A 21,289-nucleotide genomic window follows, 5' to 3' on the forward strand; every position below is an offset into this window, starting at 1 on the left:
AATTCACTATCGAAGCACAATTGCAGCAGTGAAACTCGTAATGATATGCACTGTAGTAACTAACCAAGGCACTTTTGCTAGCATCTTCAAAAACTGAGATCTCCTAACACCTAGAAGGATAAGGATGGCAGATACATGGGAACATCAGCACATGCAAGTTGCCCTCCAAACCACATTCCATCATGACTTGGAATCAAAATATTGTTCCTTCACAATTGCTGGGTCAAAATGTTTCAGGTCCACTGACCTTTCACAACTGGTCAAAATCCGGAAATTCCCTAACAGTATTCTTAAAAATATCCTTGTACCTCAAGGGCTGCAACAGTTCAAGATGGTAGCTCACGATTGTATTCTTCGGGGAAAGTAGGAATGGTCAATTAATGCAGTCCTGGCCTAGGATGTGGCTATCCCATGAAAAATTTAAGAAAATGTAACCAATACCTTAAAAAAACCATCTGGTTCATTAAGAGATTGTAAGAACTGCAGATGCTGGTGTCAGAGATAAGTGTGGCCCTGGAGAAACACAGCAGTCCAGGCAGATCAAAGGAGCAGGAAGGTTGGCGTTTTGGGTCGGGACCCTTCTTCAGAGGTGGGGATGGGCAAGGTAGCTCAGAGGTGGGTGGAGAGAGGAGGGGTGGGAGAGTGAGATGGGAGGGGCGGGTAGGTGGGGGGGAATATGGACAGGCTGTGTCGGGTCGGGGAGGTGGGGTGAGGGGGAGGCTTGGTCGTGAGATGAGGCTGGGGATTGGGGGATTTTGAAGCTGGTGGGGTCCACGTTTGGGCCGTTGGGCTGAAGGTTCCCCAGGTGAGTATGGGGTGCTGCTCCTCCGGTTTGCGGATGGTGTTACTGTGGCGCTGGGGGTGGCCTGGGATGGACATGTCACCCAGGGAGTGGAGTTGGAGTTAAAGTGGTTGCTGACGGGCAGGTGTTGTTGTTTGTTGCGAATAGAGCTCGCATTCCCTGCAGGGTAGTCTCTGAGTCTCTGCTTGGTCTCACTGGTGTAGTGGAGACCACATTGGGAGTAGCGGATGCGGGTGAGCCTCTGTCTGATGTGGAAGATTTAGAACTTAGAACAGAACATAGAACTTAGAACAGAACAAAGAACTTAGAACAGTACAGCACAGTACAGGCCCTTCGGCCCGTGATATTGTGCCGAACGTTTACCCTAAACTTAAAGTTTAATTATAAGGTTTGTTTGGTACCTTGAATGGAGGTGAGGGGGGATGGGGTTGGTGGGGATGTGAAGTGGACAGGAGAGGCACGAACAGTGCAGTCCCTGTGGGGGGCAGGTAGGGGTGGGGAGGGAAATATACCTTTGGTTGTGGGGTTGGATTATAGGTGGCAGAATTGGCGGACAATGATCCCTGTATACATGCATCCCCCATGCAGATGGCCTAAAAGCCCACTGCTTCTTCCTCCCCCACAGGCCCAACCAAAACCCTCCACTGACACCCTCATCTGCTTAACTGAACTTAACAACTTCTCCTTTAAGCTCTCCCACTTCCTACAGACTAAGTGGGTGGCCATGGGCACCTGCATGGGTAAAAACTATGCCTGCCTCTTCGTAGGATACGTGGAACAGTCCCTCTGCTGCTGGCACTATCTCCCGCCTCTTCTTCCACTACATCAACGACTGTATCAGTACTGCCTCTTGCTCCCACAAGGAGCTTGAATAGTTCATCAACTTTACTAACACTTTTCACCCCAACCCCAAGTTCACCTGGACCATCTCTGATACCTCTCTCTCCTTCCTGGACCTCTCTGTCTCGATCTCTGGTGACTGCCTCGAAACTGAAATCTATTTCAAGCCCACTGACTCCCACAGCTACCTAGACTACACCTCCTCTCACCCACTTTCCTGCAAGAATGCAATTCCCAACTCCCGATTCCTCCTCTTCCGCTGTGTCTGCTCCCAAGATGGGGTGTTCCACTCCTGCACATCCCAGATGTTCTCTTATTTCAAGGACCACAATTTGCCCCCATCTGGTGATGGAAAATGCCCTTGACCGTATCTCTTGCACTTCCTGCATCTCTTCCCTCCTCCCAACAAAAATAAAGGCAGAATCCCCCTTGTCCTCATATATCACCCCACCAAACTCTGCATCCAATGTATCATTCTCTGCCACTTCTGCCACCTACAATCTGACCCCACAAGTGGAGTAACAGATGGTGGAGTAGCAGATAGTGAAGGGAACTGTCGGAGAATGCAGCAGAATATAGATAGATTGGAGAGTTGGACGGAGAAATGGCAGATGGAGTTCAATCCAGTAAATGCGAGGTGATGCATTTTGGAAGATCCAATTCAAGAGCGAACTATACGGTAAATGGAAAAGCACTGGGAAAAATTGATGGACAGAGAGATCTGGGTGTTTAGGTCCATTGTACTCTGTGGATGGCAACGCAGGTGGTTGGAGTAGTCAAGAAGGCATACAGCCTGCTTTCATTCATCGGATGGGGCACTAAATGCAAGAGTTGGCAGGTCATGTTACAGTTGTTTAGGACTTGGAATACTGCGTGCAGTTCTGACATCCACATTACCAAAAGGATGTGGATGCTTTGAAAAGGGTGCAGAGGAGGTTCACCAGGATGTTGCCTGGTATGGAGGACGCTAGCTATGAAGTGAGGTTGACTAGATTGGGATTGTTTACATTAGAAAGAGGGAGGTTGAGGGGGGACATGATTAAAGTCTACAAAATCATGAGAGGTAAAGACAGGGTGGATAGCAAGAAGCTTTCCCCCCCAGAGTGGGGAACTCAGTTACTAGGGTCACGATTTCATGGTGTGAGGGGAAAAGTTTAAGGGAGTTCTTTACGCAGAGGGTGGTGGGTGCCTGGAATGCATTGCCAGCAGAGGTGGTAGAGGCGGGCACGATAGCGTAATTTAAGATGTATCTAGCCAGGTACATGAAGAGGCAGGGACCACAGGGATACAGATCCTTAGAAAATAGGTAACAGGTTTAGATAGAGGATCTGGATCGGCGCAGGCTTGGAGGGCCGAAGGGCCTGTTCCTGTGCTGTAATTTTCTTTGTTCTGGATGTGGGTTTGCTCGCTGAGCTGGAGGGTTGGTTGTCGGATGTTTCGTCGCCATTCTGGGTGGCATCGTCGGTGGGCCTCCGGCGAGGCGCTGGCGTTGTGTCCCGCTTTCTGTTTGTCTGGTTGGGTTTCCTTGGGTTGGTGATGTCATTTCCTGTGTTGGTGATGTCATTTCCTGTTCTTTTTCTCGGGGGATGGTAGATTGGCTCCAAATCAATGTGTTTGTTGATGGAGTTCCGGTTGGAATGCCGTGGAGCCAATCTACCATCCCCTGATGAGAGGAACAGGAAATGACATCACCAACCCGGGGAGGCCTGGCCAGGTGAATGGAGGGCGGGGCCTGGCGCCGGTGCTTCGTCGGAGGCTCGCTGATGATGTTGCCTGGAGTGGTGGCGAGGCGTCTGGGGACTGGCCTTCCAGCTCGGCAAGCAAACTCACATCCAGAACCTCAACCTGAGCTACAAAACTTCTCAAAACTCGCTATTTTCTTTGTTCTAATCAAGGTTGTATATCCCTCCCCACCCCTATGTGCCTTTCATGGCGACTGCGCTCTCTGTGACTCACTTGTGCACTTCACGCTCCCCAGTAACCCCACCACCCCCAGTACCTTTCCCTGCAGCCTGCCCCCACACCTCCCCTCTCGCCTCCATTCAAGGCACCAAACAAACCTTCCACATTAGACAGGCATTCACCTGCACATCCATAAATGTGGTCTACTGCATCTGCTGCTCCCAATGTGGACTCCCCTGCATCGGTGAGGCCAAGCAGAGGCTCGGACTCTATTTTGTGGAGCATCTGCGCTGTGTTTGTGACAAACGGTAGCGCCTCTGGTCACCAACCGTTTTGATTCTCCCCTCCCGGGGTGGCGTGTCCGTCCTGGGCCGCCTCCTGTGTCGCAGTGATGCCACCTGAAAACTGGAGGAACAACATGTAGTATTCCACCTGGGGAGCCTGTAGTCCGGTGGCTTGAACGTGGATTTTACCAGTTTTAGGGTTTCCCCACCCCCAGCCTCGTCCGGTGACCAACCCTCCCTCTCGTCCCCATCTCCTGGGCCTGACGTGGCCTGCCCATCTTCTCTCCCGCCTATACGCCCCTCCCTCTTCGCTGACCAATCCCCACCACTGCCTCTCAGAACTCACCTATCACCATCCCACCTACCTTCCCAAGCCCCATCCCTCCTGTCTCTATTTATGTCTGGGCTCCCTTCCCCCTCCCCATTTCTGAGGAAGGGTCCTGACCAGAAACGTCAACTTTCTGGTACCCCTGCTGCCTGGCCTGCTGTGTTCCTCCAGCTCCATTTAGTTCATTAATGTCCTTTTAAGTCTGGTCTACATATGACTCCAGATCCATAACTATGGGATTGACTCTCAAATATTCTCTGAAATGGCCTGACAAACCACTCAGTTGTTTCAGAAGCACTATAAAGTTGAAATTGAGTAATGAAACTGGACAGACCATCCTGCATTGATCTGGGCACCAGAAATGACAACAGCAAAGGGTTCCCTGTTAACCCTCCAATTCCTTCTTGCTAATTGAGAGAGCTATTCCACAGACCAGTCAAGCAACAGCCTTACGAAGTCATATTCACAGAGTTATACTTTACAGACAATGTTCCAGCCAGTACTACTAGCATCCTTGACTGTGCTGTGTACCACCAACAGGACAGAGCCACCAAAAGTGGCAGACTAATGAAATGCAAAAGGGACAGTGATGCCCTGGGAGCCCTTAACATGGACTCCAGATTCCATAAAGTCTTAAAGCATCAGATCAAACATGGGCAAGGAAACCTCCAGTACCATATACTGATCCCCCTTGGCGGATGAATAAGTACTCCTCCATGTTGAACATCACTTGGAGGCAATACTGAGGGTGGTAAGGGTGCAAAATATAACCTGGGTCAGGGACTTCAAGTGTTGCTAGGTAGCACCTCTACTGATGAAGTCCTAAAAGACGCAATCGTGAGACTTACTCTGTTGTCTGTGGTAAGGGAATCAACAAAAGGGAAAAACATACTGACCTTGCACTCACTGACTGACGTGTTGCAGATGTGTCTTTCTGTAGCAGTATCTGTCAGAATGATTATGACAAAGTCATTGTGGAGACTCAGTCCCATCTTCACACTACCACTGTGCCCAAAGGGACGAACTTAGAACAGAATGTCCAAGAAATGCCGTGAGCCATTAGTGGAGTAATTAACCACAGTTGCTTGCTCTGGTATATCCCCAGCTCTGTTACGACCATCAAAGTGGGAGATCAGTCTTTGTTCAATGATACCAGGTAATAGTCCGACAGGTTTTGAAAATAAACTATTGGATTATAACCTGGTGTTGTGTAATTTCTGACCATGTCCACCTCGGCCCAGCATCAGCACTTCACATCATTTGTTCAATGAAGCGGACAGAAAGGTATACCAGGATCTGTACCAGGCATACCCAAAATTAAGGTGTCAACACGTTGAAGCTATCAACACAGGAATACATGCATGCATGCTAAACAGCATGCAATAAACATGAGTAAGGTATGCCACAATTAGTGAGTTGGCCAAAGCTCTGCAGTTCTGCCAGAGCCAATCATAAATGTTGGACAAATGTGTTGGGCAGTAAACAGAAGGAGAGGACTCCACAACTATATCTCCATAATTATAAGGATGGGGACTTGACATATCAATGCAAAAGCTGAGCCTGAGTATTTGTATCCTCCTGCACTAGGAATAACTAGTATATGTTTCTGATTGGCCTCCTCCTGAGGTCTCCTGTCTTCAGCCAAGTTGATTCACTGGCTGAAAGCACTGGATTCTGGAAAGTCTATATTCTGGCAATACTACCAAAGTTCTGTGGTCCAGAGTCAGCTGTGCCCCTAGCCAACTGTTCTAGCACAGCTACAATGCTGGCTTCTATCCAACAATGCAGAAAGTTGCCCAGGTGTGTCCTGGCTATAAAAGCAGGACAAATTCAACTTGCCTAATTGCTGCCCTACCAGAGACAGAAGGTGTTGCTCACAGCGTTATTCAGCAGCACTTGTATAGGATTAACTTGCTGATTGACGTTCAGTTTGGGTTTGACCATGGACACTCAGCTTTTGAACTCATCCAACCTTTTTCAAACATAGACAAAAGAGGTGACCTGAACTGAGGTGAAAGTGACTGCCCTTGACATCAAGGAGGTGTAGCAAACCTGGAGTCACTAGGAATCTTGGGAGAAAGACTCAGCAGGTTGGAGTCAAACCCAGTAGCCAGATGGTTGTGTTTGATGAAGGTCAACCATCTTAGTCCAAGAGCATCACTGCAGAGGCACAACAGGGCGATCTATGCTTGAACATTTTCCGTCACTTTTATCAAGGATCATCCATCTGTCATGAGGTTAGAAGTGGGAATAATGCTGATTGCACAATGTTCAGCACCATTCGCAAACCCTCAGGTCCTGAATAAATCCATATGCTCGAAGATCTGTATAACATCCAGGTTAGGGCTGATAAGTAGCAATTGACATTTGTGCCAAACAAGTGCCAGGCGATGGCCATCTCCATCAACAGACCATCTGACCATCACTCCTTGACTTTCAGTGTTATTTCCATTGCAATATCTCATAGTATCAATATTGTTGAGTTTACCATTGACCAGAAACTGAACTGGACCAGCTATATGCGCACTTTGATTGATTAGAAGAGAAGGTCGGATGCCAAGAATTTTGTAGTGTGTAAGTCACCTTCTGTCCATCACCTGTAAGATACAAGTCAGGTGTGTGATGGAATATTAGCCATTTGCTGGACGATTGCAGCTGCAACAATACTGAAGAAACTCAGAATCATTCAGGACAAAATATCCCTTTTTTCATTCATTCACAGGATTAGGGTGTTGCTGGCTAGGCCAACATTCATTATCCATCCCTAATTGCCCAGAGGGCATTGAGAGTCAACCGCATTACTGTGGGGTCTGGAGTCACATGTAGGTCAGGCCAGGTAAGGTTAAGAGTTTCTTTCCCTAAAGGGCATCAGTGAACCAGATGAGTTTTTTTTTTGACAATCGACAATGGTTTCACAGTATTCCAGATTTTTATTGAATTCGAATTCCACCATCTTCCATAATGGGATTAGAACCTGTGTCCTCAGAACCTTACCTGAGTCTCTGCATTAACAGTTCAGCAATATTCCCAGTAGACCAATGTCTACCCTTTGATTAATGCTTAATTTGATTAATGCCCCACCCACACTTTCCTTGTTAATTCCCTTGAACAGGGATACATGGCAATGTTCAATATCCACAAAATGCACTGCAGTAGTTCACTTAATCTTTGTTGAAAGCTCCTTTCAAACCTGAGACCGCCCCAAAGAACAAAGGCAGCAGATAAATGGGGCCACCGCTATATGCAAGTTTTCCTTCTAACCACACACTATCCTGACTTGGAACTATGTTGCTTTTCTTTTACTGGTGGTAGGTCAAAATCGTGGATTTATCTGAGCTAATCCAACAGATCAAAAAGACAGCTCACTTCCAGATTCTCGAGAACAATTAGTTCAGGCTGGCAGTTCCGGGGAAGGCTCACTGGACCGAAATGTTAACTCTGTTTTCTTCTCCACAGATGCTGCCAGACCTACTGACCTTTTCCAGCAACTTTGTGTTTGTGTTGGTAGTGACTGGCAGTGAATGCTGACCTAGTGAGTGACGTCCACATTCCCCTGAATGATAAAAAGGTCTTTCTTTTACAAAAAAAATCTTTCTCATGTATTGGTTGAGATTCCTGTGATTTAAGAAAAAAAGGGATCAATTTTGCATGTGACTTATCATGTTATTGGTTTGTGACCTACTTTTAAAAGTACGCACAAGGTTAAATTTATTTGCTGAAAGAAAATGTTTCTTTCCAGTTACATATGCATCAGAACAGGCCAGAAACTAATCACAGTGCAGGAGGAATATGCAAGTATTTGGTCTTTGTATTGTTGGATGAGAAATGACACATGGACGTCCAGTGTTTTTGGACGTGTTAATTAGTTTCTCGAGGAAGTGACTAGGCCGTTCAATTCCTGTGGAGCTTTTCAAGGTGTATGCACATATATTTTTCTGGCAGCTGTCACTTAGTATGAGAATCACAATTTTAATAATTTCTTTGTTGCAATTGAGCATCTACAACAGGCTTCTTCAAACCCAAAGCGGGGTTTGTTGCAGGCAGGAGATTACTTTGTAGATCAGCTGTTGTGTGTAAGGTTAGTCAGAAACCACATTCTGAACACATGGCAAATTTACTTTCTTTCACATCTCTGAAGGTGATACAGTGAAAAGTGAATTTTGTGTCTCTTCGAATCATAGAATCCCTACAGTGTGGAAACAGGCCCTTCGGCCCAACAAGTATTTCAGCAAGGCATTCGATAAGGTTCCCCGCAGTAGGCTATTATTTCAGCAAGGCGTTCGATAAGGTTCCCCACAGTAGGCTATTGTACAAAATGCGGAGGAATGGAATTGTGGGAGATATAGCAGTTTGGATCGGAAATTGGCTTGCTGAAAGAAGACAGAGGGTGGTAGTTGATGGGAAATGTTCATCCTGGAGAGCAGTTACTAGTGGTGTACCGCAAGGGTCGGTGTTGGGTCCACTGCTGTTTGTCATTTTTATAAATGACCTGGATGAGGGCGTAAAATGATGGGTTAGTAAATTTGCAGATGACACGAAGGTCGGTGGAGTTGTGGATAGTGACGAAGGATGCTGTAGGTTGCAGAGAGATATAGATAAGCTGCAGAGCTGGGCTGAGAGGTGGCAAATGGAGTTTAATGCAGACAAGTGTGAGGTGATGCACTTTGGTAGGAGTAACCGGAAGGCAAAGTACAGGGCTAATGGTAAGATTCTTAGTAGTGTAGATGAGCAGAGAGATCTCGGTGTCCATGTACACAGATCCTTGAAAGTTGCCACTCAGGGTTGACAGGGCTGTTAAGAAGGCATACAGTGTTTTAGCTTTTATTAATAGAGGGATCGAGTTCCAGAACCAAGAGGTTATGGTGAAGCTGTACAAAACTCTGGTGCAGCCGCACTTGGAGTATTGTGTGTTGTTCTGGTCACCGCATTATAAGAAGGATGTGGAAGCTTTGGAAAGGGTGTAGAGGAGATTTACTAGGATGTTGCCTGGTATGGAGGGAAGGTCTTACGAGGAAAGGCTGAGGGACTTGAGGCTGTTTTCAATAGAGAGAAGAAGGTTGAGAGGTGACTTAATAGAAACATATAAAATAATCAGAGGGTTAGATAGGGTGGATGGGGAGAGCCTTTTTCCGAGGATGGTGACGGCGAGAATGAGGGGGCATAGCTTTAAATTGAGGGGTGAAAGATATAGGACAGATGTCAGAGGTCGTTCCTTTACTCAGAGAGTAGTAAGGGAATGGAACGCTTTGCCTGCAACGGTAGTAGATTCGCCAACTTGAGGTACATTTAAGTCGTCATTGGATGAGCATGTGGACGTACATGGAATAGCGTAGGTTAGATGGGCTTGAGATCCGTATGACAGATCGGCACAACATCGAGGGCCGAAGGGCCTGTACTGTGCTGTAACGTTCTATGTTCTATGTTCTAATTCCAAATTCTCAGATCGAAGTAGCTTCTGTTCAAGTTGGAATGCCATCAGATCTTTTCGTGTAATGATGCCAAGGACATGATTTCTCAAGTCAACAATGGTCAAGTGTCGAAGTCCCAGTGTTCGAAAAATGGTGTAAGTTCGTTGAAGAGAAAAATTAGCGTGGACTGTCATTGCTGATTGGTTGATATATGGTTTCTATAGATAACAGAGACAGATAAAGAGTTTTACAGATATAAGAGTTAATGAAGACTGACGCCTATCAGTTCACAACAAACAACATATGCATAGCAAACATATATTAATGTAAGAAGTTAACACATTGGAAAATAATCACTCTTCATAACTGGTGGCATTCTTAAGGCAATGGTTTAAGATCAGAATATAATCTTCTTGCAGATGACATCAGAACAATTGTAACAAAATCATCATACTTAAAGTACAGAGTCAGAAAAAAATATTGAATGATGATTGAATATCAATCTATAAGGAATCTCATGTCCTATGGCCATGCGCAATCCTCACTTCCATATCACAATATGGTCATAGTCACGCTGGATTTTTGATTTAGTAAAGCCTACAAGAAAGGATACTTGCGCACAAAACACAAAGCTAGCACACAGGTACAGTCGATAATTAGGAAGGCTAATGGAATGTTGGTCTTTATTTCAAAGGGATTGGAGTGTAATTGTAGGGAAGTCTTACTGCAATTGTACAAGGTGCTGGTGAGACCACATCTGGAACAGCAAGCAGTTTTGGTTCGTTATTTAAATAAATGATGTCATATGATTGGAGGCAATGTAAAGAAGATTCACCAAGATAATTCATAGAATCCCTACAGTGTAGAAACAGGCTCTTTGGCCCAACAAGTCCACACTGAACCACAGATCATCCCAGCCAGACCCATCCTCCTAATCTACACATCCCTGAACACTACAGGCAATTTACCATGGCCAACCCATTTAGCCTGCACATCTTTGGACTGTGGGAAGAAACCACAGCACCCAAAGGAAACCCACACAGACACAGGGAGAATGTGTGAACTCCACACAGGCAGTTACATGAGGGCAGAATTGAACTCAGGTCCCTGGCACTGTGAGGCAGCAGTGTTAACCGCTGAACCACTGTGCCACCCTGAGTAATCATCAGTATGGAAGAATTTTCTTACGACCAAAGTTTAAGCAGGTGGGGATTCTGTTCATTGGAATTTAGAAGAATGACAGATGTTCTCATTGAAACATGTGGGGTTAATGCTGAGAGGACGTTCCCGACTGTGGGAGACTCTAGGACCAGAGGGCATCATCTCAGACTTAAGGACACCAATTTAAGACTGACATGAGGAGGAATTCTTCTATTGGAGGTTTGAATGTCTTTGAAATGCTTTGCCACAAACAGTTTGAAAAATTCTTTATATGTAGAGGAATCAAGGGTTAAGTGGAATGGGCTGGAAAGTGGACATGAAGAGTATTGGATCAACCATGATCCTACTGAATGGCAGAGAAGGCTCAAGGGGCCAAACTGCCTATTCCTGTTTGTATTTCTTTTGGTCTATAAAGCAAAACCAAGAGGCAATATCAGATAGAATTATTAGTCTTACTGGAGCTCTTTTCTCCAGAAGAGTGAAGACTGACTGATGACCTATTAATGGTTTCAAATTAGTCAAGAATTTGATAGGATAGACATGGAAAAGTTGCTTCCATTTGTAGGCCAGAGAAGAGCAATTGGTCATATATATAATACGGTAATTAATAAACGCAATAGGGAAACCAGGAGAAGCATCTTCAACGAGTCAACAATTAGAATGTGGTGCTTACAATCAAATGGAACAGTTGAAATGAAAAGAGTAAATGCAGATAAGGGGATATTAGATAAATTGATGAAAGAAAATAAATAGAAATGATTGGACAATGTTTGGCAACATTTGTGATTCAGATATTGAAGTAGCCCATATCCAAATGTGGAAATACATGGATAATGTTCAGCTTGGACTGATGAGTGTTGAGGAGAATTTATGTTGGGCAATGTCTATCTCCAACAAAAGAGAACCCAACCTTTGACATTCAATGGTGTTACTATCGATGAATTCCTCCCCAGTAACAACATCCTGTGGATGACTATTATCTAGAAACTGAACTGGGCCTGCCATATAAATACTGTGGCTGCAAGGAATTTTATGGAGAGTAACTTATCTCCTGACTCCTCAAAGCCTGTCCGCAATCTACAAGGCACAAGTCTGACTGTGATGGAATACCTCCCCACTTGTTTGGAAGAGAGGAACTCCAAAAACACTCAAGACGATCGACACCATGCAGAGCACAGCAACTTGCTTGATTGGCAGCCATCCACCAGCTTCCTTATGAAATACCTTCACCACTGATGTACATACTGCTACAACTGTGCAATCTATAAGATGCACTGCAGCAGTTCACCAGGTCTCCTTAGAAACTACTTTCCAAGCCCATGTTCCTGTCACCTAAAATAACAAGTGCAGCAGATACATGGGAACACCATGACCTGCAATTTCCCCTACAAACCACAAGTCATACTGAATTGGAGCTACGCTGCTGGTCCTTCATTGTGTCAAAACCCTGGAAATCTTTTTCTAACAGTACCTATACCACATGGACTGGAGCAGTTCAAGAAAGTAGCTCATCACCACCTGCTACAGGACAGTTAGGCAAGGATATTAAATGCTGGCCGAGCTATCAATATCAACATCCAATGAAAGGACAAAATAAGACTGACCCTGGTGAGAAATGCATCTCATACAGTTTTAGAGTCATAGAGGTACACAGCATGGAAACACGCCCTTTGGCCCAACTGATCCATGCTGACCTGGTTTCCTAAATTAAACTAGCTTGATTTGACTGTGTCTGGCCCATATCCCTCTAAACCTTTCCCATGCATGTACCTGTCCAAACATCTTTTAAATATTACAGTTGTACTCACCTCTGCAACTTTGGCAGCTCATTTCATTTATGCATCATCCTCAGTGTATAAAAAGTTGCCCCTCAAGCCCCTTTTAATTGTTTCCCCTCTCATCTTAAATCTATGCCCTCTAGTTTTGGATTTCCTTACCCTGGAAAAAAGACCTTGGCTATTTATCCTATCCTTGCCCCTTATGATTTTATAAACCTCTATAAGGTCACCCCTCAGCCTGTTATGCTCCAAGAAAGAAAGTCCCAGTCTATCCAGCCTCTCCTTACAACTCAAATCTTTCAATCTCAGTAACATTCTTGTAAATCTTTTTTGCACTATTTCCAGTTTAATACATTCTTCACGTAGGTGGATGACCAAAATTGTATGCAGTACACAGTAAGTGGTCTTACCAATGTCTTGCACATCTCTAACAAGATGACCTAACTTATGTTATCAATGCTCTGACCAATGAAGGCAAGCGTGCCAAACACTTTCTTCACCACCTGTTTATCAGTGACACAATTTTCACGTCAATATGTACCTGCATCCTTAGGTCTGTCTGCTCAAAAATACTCTCCAGAGCTCTACCATTAACTGTTTAAGTCCTTTCCTGGTTTGACTCACCCAGATGCAATTCCTCATATTTATCTGAATTAATCTCCATGTGAAAATCTTTGGCACACTGGCCCAGATGCTAAGATCCCGTTGTATTCTTAGTTAACTTTCTTTACAATACCACCAATTTTTGTGTTACCCGCAAATTTACTAATCATGCTCCTATACTCTTATCCAAATTGTTTATATAAATGACGGACAATACGGACACAGCACCAATTCTTGAGACTCACTGCTGGTCACAGGCCTCCAGTCTGAACAACAATCCTCTACCATCCCGGTGTCTCCGAGCTTCAAGCTAATGTTTTATCCATTTGGCTAGTTCTTCCTGGATCCCATGTGATCTTTCCTAACCAGTCTACCATGTGTAACTTTGTTGAAGGTCTTATTAAAGTTTATGTAGACAGTGTCTATCACTCTAACAGTCTGTCTTCATCTATCTTCTTGGTCACGTCTTCAAAAAATTAATCAACTTTGTAACACTGACTTCCGTCACACAAAGCCATGTTGACTCTCCCTAATTAGCCTTTGCCTTTCAAAATGCCTTTCTGAGAGATCCTGTCTCTCAGAATCCTCTTCAACAACATCCACTACTGATGTTAGGCTCACTGGTCTATTGTACCCTGGCTTTTCTTTGCAACCCAACTTAAATAGTGGATTGTACAAATATCTCAGCAAGAATCAATGCAAATTTTTCCCCAGCTCCCCGCAATGTCCTGGAATACACTTGATCGTATCTTGGGGATTTATCTACCTATATATATTTTAAGATCTCTAAGATCTCCTCTTCTGTAAAGTGGACTCTTTTCAAGCCATCATTATTTGTTTCCCAGAGTTACCTAGCTTCCATGTCTTTTTCTATGGTAATTACAGGGCCTTAATTCCTGCTGAGTTGAGAAAGTTCCTAGTGGACATTCTTCCTCTACACTTTACTGGTGAAGTGTGAAAAGTTTCTCTCCTGGGTCAACTCCCCATCACTTCCTCTTCTCCAAGGATGGAAAACTGCACCCAAAGAATTCAGAAGTGAGAAGGGAAATCACACGATGCTCAGTAAACTTTAAAAACTCAAAAAGTTACAGAAAAAATTGAGGAGCAGGATACAGACAGTTCAGAGAACACGTATTGGTAATACTATTAGAATGACTTAACTACCATATAACAGACTGATAAAAGTTGTTGCATGCAATTATACTGTCATATGCAGGAATTTACTACATGCAAGTGCTATGTCCCTGCAGGAACTTCACCAATTAGGTTTTACTAATAAACTAAACATTTGGAGCTTGGCATGCAAGACATATTTGCACTGGAATAACAATCATAAAGGTAGGTCATTAAACTTTGCGGGAGCATTAGGAAACTGGAAAATATTAGACACCTGATTCAGTTACTGCTTTTTAAAATCTTGTTGCTAATGCAAAATATCAAAACAAATGATGGCATAGAGTCAACACAGGAGGGCTCTTGTGGCACATGCCCCTATCTCTAAGCAAGGAGGCCTGGGTTCAAGTCCCACCTGCTTTAGAGATGTGTAGTAATATCTCTGCTCAGGTTGATTAAAACATATCTAGAGTCCACACAGTGACTGATCTTTGTACAAATGGCTTACCAAATTGACATAGCAGTCCTTATATCGAATGTCAGTTCTATACTCATTCAGGAGAAGATTTATCTTAGTTGAGTTTAGCAGCTTGACAGACATCTATTAAAATAAAAACAGCTTGTTATGCATCCTTTAACATAATAAAACACCCCTACACACTTTGTACTATTGTTATCAAACAAAATGTGATATAATTTAGGGTGTCTCTAAGGAAACCTGTTTTCAGAAATGGCATCAGGCTGGAAAGAGAGCTGGAGAGCTGGAGAGCCAGAGTGATTCTAAAAGGGAATGAAAGAAGTTAGTCCCCAGCAACTGAAGGCCCAGCTGCCGGCAGTGCAGTCATCATAGCTGGGGATGATCAAGAGGCCAGAATTAGACAAATGCAGATGTATTGGTAGGTGGTAGGGTTGGAGAAATTTTCAGAGACAGGATAGGTGAGGCCATTGAGAAACTTGGATGCAAGGATAGGAATTTTGAAACAGGAACCCATGTAATATCAGTGAAAACAGGAGCGATTTTGGGTGGATCTGGTGCAAGTTAGGACATGAGTAGCTGAACTTTGGATAGTGTCAAATTAAGGAGTGTGGAAGATGAAAAATCAGCCAGAAGTAGATTGGAATAGTTAAGTCTCAAGATAACAAAGAGAGAAGTGAAGGCTCCGAAAACATTGAGGCAGGGACAGATTCAGGTGATGTCAGGCACGTGGAAATAGGTAGTACTCATCATGGAATTGTTGTGTCAGCTTATCTCAGGGTCACATTTGACAAGCCAACATCAGTCTGGCTCGGTCTCAGATATTTGCCATGGAGGGGGATAGAATCAGGTGCCAGGAGCAAAGTATATGGCAGAGAAAACGTCTTTGGACTACCCAACATTTAGATGGAGAAATATCCTGCTAATCCAGTATAGGTGGCCGACAAGCAGCCTGATAATTTAGAGACAGTGGAAGAATTGAGGGAGAGAATGGTGATCTAGGCATTGTTAGTGTTGATGCTGTGGGCTGAATGTTAGCTACCAAGATTGTAGCACAAATCACTTTTCTGACTCCTGACTATCTCAGTGAAAATGATCTCAAAAGATTGATTTTCACCCAGGGAGTAGGGGAGCGGAGGGTTGGAAGCTTGGACCAGGGGCAAACAAGTAACAAGTCAATTAAAAAAAGTATTGAAACTGCCAGGCTAAGAAACAAAAGCTGCTCAGCAGAGAGTTTTCATAACTCTTACTGACAATTACAGTATTTTTTAAAGTTTAATGCACATAGCATTTAGAAACTTAAAAGCAGGATCTTCATACCGACCCTATCTGCGCTGTGTGAGCAATTCTTTCTCCTTCGTAAATACATAAATTGCACACTGCCCTTGCAACAGCCAAATGCAATCTGTTTTAATTCATCACTGAGTTCAAATGGCTCCTCTGAGTCCAGGTTTCATTCCTCTGTAATTACAACCTGCTGTTTTTCCCACACTGGCAAATGTGAAAGAGATGGGGGAGGAAGGTCCGTGGAGTCTTCCCAACTCTGCAAAATGCCAGCCATGCGTTTTTAAATGCTGTTGAAATGCAGCGCATGGATGAGAAATAAAAGAGGTTACAACGCAGCTAATGGTATAGAAGCAGAAAGAGAGCCTCTAAGTTAACTCACTGATTATATATATTTATCATTAACCATTCAAAGATACTATGACATACCTCTGGAGCAGGTGGGTCACCTGGCCCAGAGGTATGGTAACTACCACTGTACGGCCAGAGCCCTCAACTCACTGATTATGACAAATAGATAAGAAAGGAATCAAGTGAGTGCAATCTCACCCAACTGGATGGCAGCATAGAAGCAGTGGAGGAGGATGGTGTCAAAGGCTACAGGCAGGTAATGATGAATGAGATGGAAGATTTGCCCTTGACAAAATCACATAGTATGTCACTTGTCTGTTGGTAAAGGAGAAACAAGACTGTGACAAGAGCTAAAACCTGATTGGAAGGATTAAGTCATAGAATTCCCAAAAGATTGGCGCAGATTTAGGGGTAGGTAATATTATGTTTCTAGAGATGAAAAGATATTGGTGTCAGGGGTAAAATTTACAAAGTCTGAGATGGTCAAGGTTTGGATTTTCAAGGAGTGAGTGATGATGACAAATTTGAAGGAGTGAGGGAGCTGAACATCAGGAAGGAGAAACATTAATGATATCAGCTAATGCTGGACCAGAAAAGAAAGGAGCAAGGTCATCTGTTTGGTGAGACTAGAATAGAGGGAGCAGGTCTGGAGAGAAAGCAGAGTTAACATTTCAGGTCGAGTGACCCTTCTTCAGAAATTGCTTTTCTAGCAATTTCTGTTTTTGTTTCTGATTTACAGCATTCACAGTTCTTTTTGTTTTTAATTAGAGGGAACAGGAGTGGGTCTTTTGGACTCTTCTCTCAAGAAGAGCTGAGAGAGTTTGCAAGGGTAAAAGAAAGGCTGAATAATGGCCTTAATCTTAGAGGCAAAGAATTGCACAAGTTTTGTTCTTTGAAGTGATGGTGGACAAGGCAGAACAAAGAGGTTCAAGAAGACAGTTTGCAACAGAGAAACTGGAGTTTGTACTACAGACCAGGATCCTCATTAAATAGTAAGCAGTTTTGATGAACAAGTGATGAGCCGTTAGTGCTTTATCGGGTCCAGCCAGATTCAATGCAGAGTAGCTAAGCCATTTGCTACTATTTACATTCAACTCTCTAATATCACAAACCGGGTAGAATGTGGAACACACAACCATCGGAAGTGGCTAAGGTAATTAGCTTACAGTAAGTCCTCTGTTTCCATGAAATCACAAATTCATCGATCTGTGCCAAAAAATAGGTAGCAACAAAATCAACATTGGCTGGCAAAAATCAACTATCTGCAATATTTTTAAGAACTTTAATGAGCTCTGAACTCACGAATTTCGTCATTCAATGGGGTTCTCAGGAATGTAACATTTGAGGATAGATGAATGGCTGTTGATGCTTTCAAAATGAAATTAGACAAAAAATCTAGGCAACATATGCTGAAATTCTAGGATAGAACAGCTGGAATGGGAGGAGGCTTCTGGAGAGCAAATGTTAGTTGAACCAAATAGTGTGTTTCTGTACTGTACGTTGTAACTATTCCTGTAAAATAGATATTTAGTATATCATACAGTGCAGTATGAAGTTAACATAACAACATGAAACATAAGAGCAAGCGTAGACCATATGGTGCCAGAGACTGATCAATCATTCATTATGATTATGACTAACCATTGGCCATCATTCCAGTTTCCCACTCCTCCACATATCCTTTGAACCCCGAGACACCAAAAATCTCTCTATCTCAGCCTTAACTATATTCAATGATTGCATATCCACAATCCTCTGGAGTAGAGAATTCTAAAGACTCACAATTGTTTGAGTGAAAAAATGTCTCCTCATCTCTAAATGACTGCTCCTCTACCCTGAGACATATGTATTGTACTCTAAGATAATAAAGTGTGAAGCTGGATGAACGCAGCAGGCCAAGCAGCATCTCAGGAGCACAAAAGCTGACGTTTCGGCCTTAGACCCTTCATCAGAGAGGGGAATGGGGTGAGGGTTCTGGAATAAATAGGGAGAGAGGGGGAGGCGGACCAAAGATGGAGAGAAAAGAAGGTAGGTGGAGAGGAGAGTATAAGTGGGGAGGTAGGGAGGGGATAGGTCAGTCCAGGGAAGACGGACAGGTCAAGGAGGTGGGATGAGGTTAGTAGGTAGGAAATGGAGGTGAGGCTTGGGGTGAGAGGAAGGGATGGGTGAGAGGAAGAACAGGTTAGGGAGGCAGAGACAGGCTAGGCTGGTTTTGGGCTGCAGTGGGGGGAGGGGGAGAGCTGGGCTGGTTGTGTGATGCAGTGGGGGGAGGGGACGAAATGGGCTGGTTTTGGGATGCGGTGGGGGAAGGGGAGATTTTGAAACTGGTGAAGTCCACATTGATACCATTGGGCTGCAGGGTTCCCACGCGGAATATGAGTTGCTGTTCCTGCAACCTTCGGGTGGCATCATTGTGGCACTGCAGGAGGCCCATGATGGACATGTCATCTAAAGAATGGGAGGGGGAGTTGAAATGGTTTGCGACTGGGAAGTGCAGTTGTTTATTGTGAATCGAGCGGAGGTGTTCTGCAAAGCGGTCCCCAAGCCTCCGCTTGGTTTCCCCAATGTAGAGGAAGCCACACCGGGTACAGTGGATACCGTATACCACATTGGCAGATGTGCAGGTGAGCCTCTGCTTAATATGGAAAGTCATCTTGGGGCTGGGATAGGGGTGAGGGAGGAGGTGTGGGGGCAAGTGTAGCATTTCCTGCAGTTGCAGGGAAAGGTGCTGGGCGTGGTGGGGTTGGAGAGCAGTGTGGAGCAAACAAGGGAGTCACGGAGAGAGTGGTCTCTCCGGAAAGCAGACAAGGGTGGGGATGGAAAAATATCTTGGGTGGTGGGGTCGGATTGTAGATGGCGGAAGTGTCGGAGGATGAAGCACCTCCCAGTCGTGAATCATTTCAACTCCCCCTCCCATTCTTTAGATGACATGTCCATCATGGGCATCCTGCAGTGCCACAATGATGCCACCCGAAGGTTGCAGGAACAGCAACTCATATTCCGCTTGGGAACCCTGCAGCCCAATGGTATCAATGTGGACTTCACCAGCTTCAAAATCTCCCCTTCCCCAACCGCATCCCAAAACCAGCCCATTTCGTCCCCTCCCCCCACTGCATCCCAAAACCAGCCCAGCCTGTCGCTGCCTCCCTAACCTGTTCTTCCTCTCACCCATCCCTTCCTCTCACCCCAAGCCGCACCTCCATTTCCTACCTACTAACCTCATCCCACCTCCTTGACCTGTCCATCTTCCCTGGACTGACCTATCCCCTCCCTACCCCCCCACCTATACTCTCCTCTCCACCTATCTTCTTGTATCTGGAAGTTGGTGGGGTGGTGTGTGAGAACGAGCAGGATCCTCTTTGGGCGGTTGTGGCAGGGGCGGGGTATGAGGGATGTGTTGCGGGAAATGCGGGAGACACGGTCAAGGGCATTCTCCACCACTGTGGGGGGACAGTTGCGGTCCTTGAAGAACTTGGACATTTGGGATGTGCGGGAGTGGAATGCCTCATCGTGGGAGCAGATGTGGCGGAGGAATTAGGAATAGGGGATGGAATTTTTGCAGGAGGGTGGGTGGGAGGAGGTGTATTCTAGGTAGCTGTGGGAGTCGGTGGGCTTGAAATGGACATCAGTTACAAGTTGGAGGCCTGAGATGGAGACTGAGAGGTCCAGGAAGGTGAGGGATGTGCTGGAGATGGCCCAGGTGAACTGAAGGTTGGGGTGGAAGGTGTTGGTGAAGTGGATGAACTGTTCGAGCTCCTCTGGGGAGCAAGAGGCGGCGCCGATACAGTCATTAATGTAACGGAGGAAGAGGTGGGGTTTGGGGCCTGTGTAGGGGCGGAAGAGGGACTGTTCCACATATTGTACTCTAAATTCCTAAGCCAATGGTGGCAATCTATTAGTAACCATCTTATCAAGCCCCTTTAAAATCATGTCCATTTTAAAGATTTTAATTTTACTTCAATATACCAAAGGAATTTTGTTGCTTCACCCACTTTCCCCAGGACCAATGCCACCTGCTTGCAGTCTCCTGCTTCCACAGCTATCACACGTTGTTGCACTGCATTAAAGTCAGGCCTGACTCTTCTGATATGAAAGCGGCATTCCCTTTGTTGCCTTTTTATGCTTAGGTCCAATATTGGCCTACCTTTGACACTTGGTCAGTGCATGGAATTGGTAGGATTATTGCCAACTGCAGCTTTGCATTTAGTAGGTCTGGCAGCATGAGACAGTAGTATTATTTATTTATTTACTTCAACGAAAACACACCACATAAAGATCACTCATTGTTAAGACCTAGGGCGAAATATTGCTTGCTGAATTGGAGGTAGCTTTGAACCCATGAAATTCTAAATGGCATACAAAGCCAATTGTGCATGACAGGAAATTACTACAAGACAGCTTAAAAATCAAACAAAATTATGTGGCTGGCTATGGAAGCATTCAAGTGAACTATTGTTTTTGAAAATCAGTGAATATTTTCTATGTGTACAGTAATATTGAGATGGAGCACAGGTTTACTTCCCAATAATGCCCCTGCTCTGAATGAACAGCCAACATTAAAGAATGACTTGTTTACTCTGCCCATCATTCTTTCCATTATACACTCCAGCAGCCCTATGCATGACCCTTTCCCATGTGAACAGAAGTGGCAAGTTCCATTTCACTGAGAACAAGAACAGATAAGAGAAATATTGAAATTTTAAAGTATAACTCAAGGACATCACCAGCTTTGCTTAAACATGGCTCCAAAGGCTTTAGAACCATCTAAAGTAAAAAGTAATGCATGCGATCTAAAGATTCACCAAGATTTTATAGAGGAACCTGTATGGATTTGAAAAGATGAATGTGGAAACAATGTTGTCCTCTTGTGGGTGAATCCAGAACCAAGGGCTAAAATTGTTTCAGACATAGTAGGAACTACAGATGCTGGAGAATGTGAGATAACAAGGTGTACAGCTGG

At 44.5% G+C, this 21,289-nt stretch overlaps 1 protein-coding gene across 1 annotated transcript in view; it reads right to left on the minus strand.

The window, feature by feature from the left end:
* Positions 1-9,489: 9,489 nt before the first annotated feature.
* Positions 9,490-21,289, minus strand: part of LOC132209626 (chloride channel protein C-like) — a 69,377-nt gene continuing 57,577 nt past the window's right edge. The window contains exons 5-6 of the mRNA XM_059646361.1: positions 14,728-14,820; positions 9,490-9,782 (exon numbers count right to left, since the gene is read on the minus strand). Coding sequence (XP_059502344.1) covers positions 9,567-9,782; positions 14,728-14,820 — 309 coding nt within the window. The 3' untranslated portion in view covers positions 9,490-9,566. The remainder of the gene's footprint in view (positions 9,783-14,727; positions 14,821-21,289) is intronic.

This window comes from Stegostoma tigrinum, chromosome 5, assembly GCF_030684315.1.
Source record: "Stegostoma tigrinum isolate sSteTig4 chromosome 5, sSteTig4.hap1, whole genome shotgun sequence".
Lineage (NCBI taxonomy): Eukaryota > Metazoa > Chordata > Chondrichthyes > Orectolobiformes > Stegostomatidae > Stegostoma > Stegostoma tigrinum.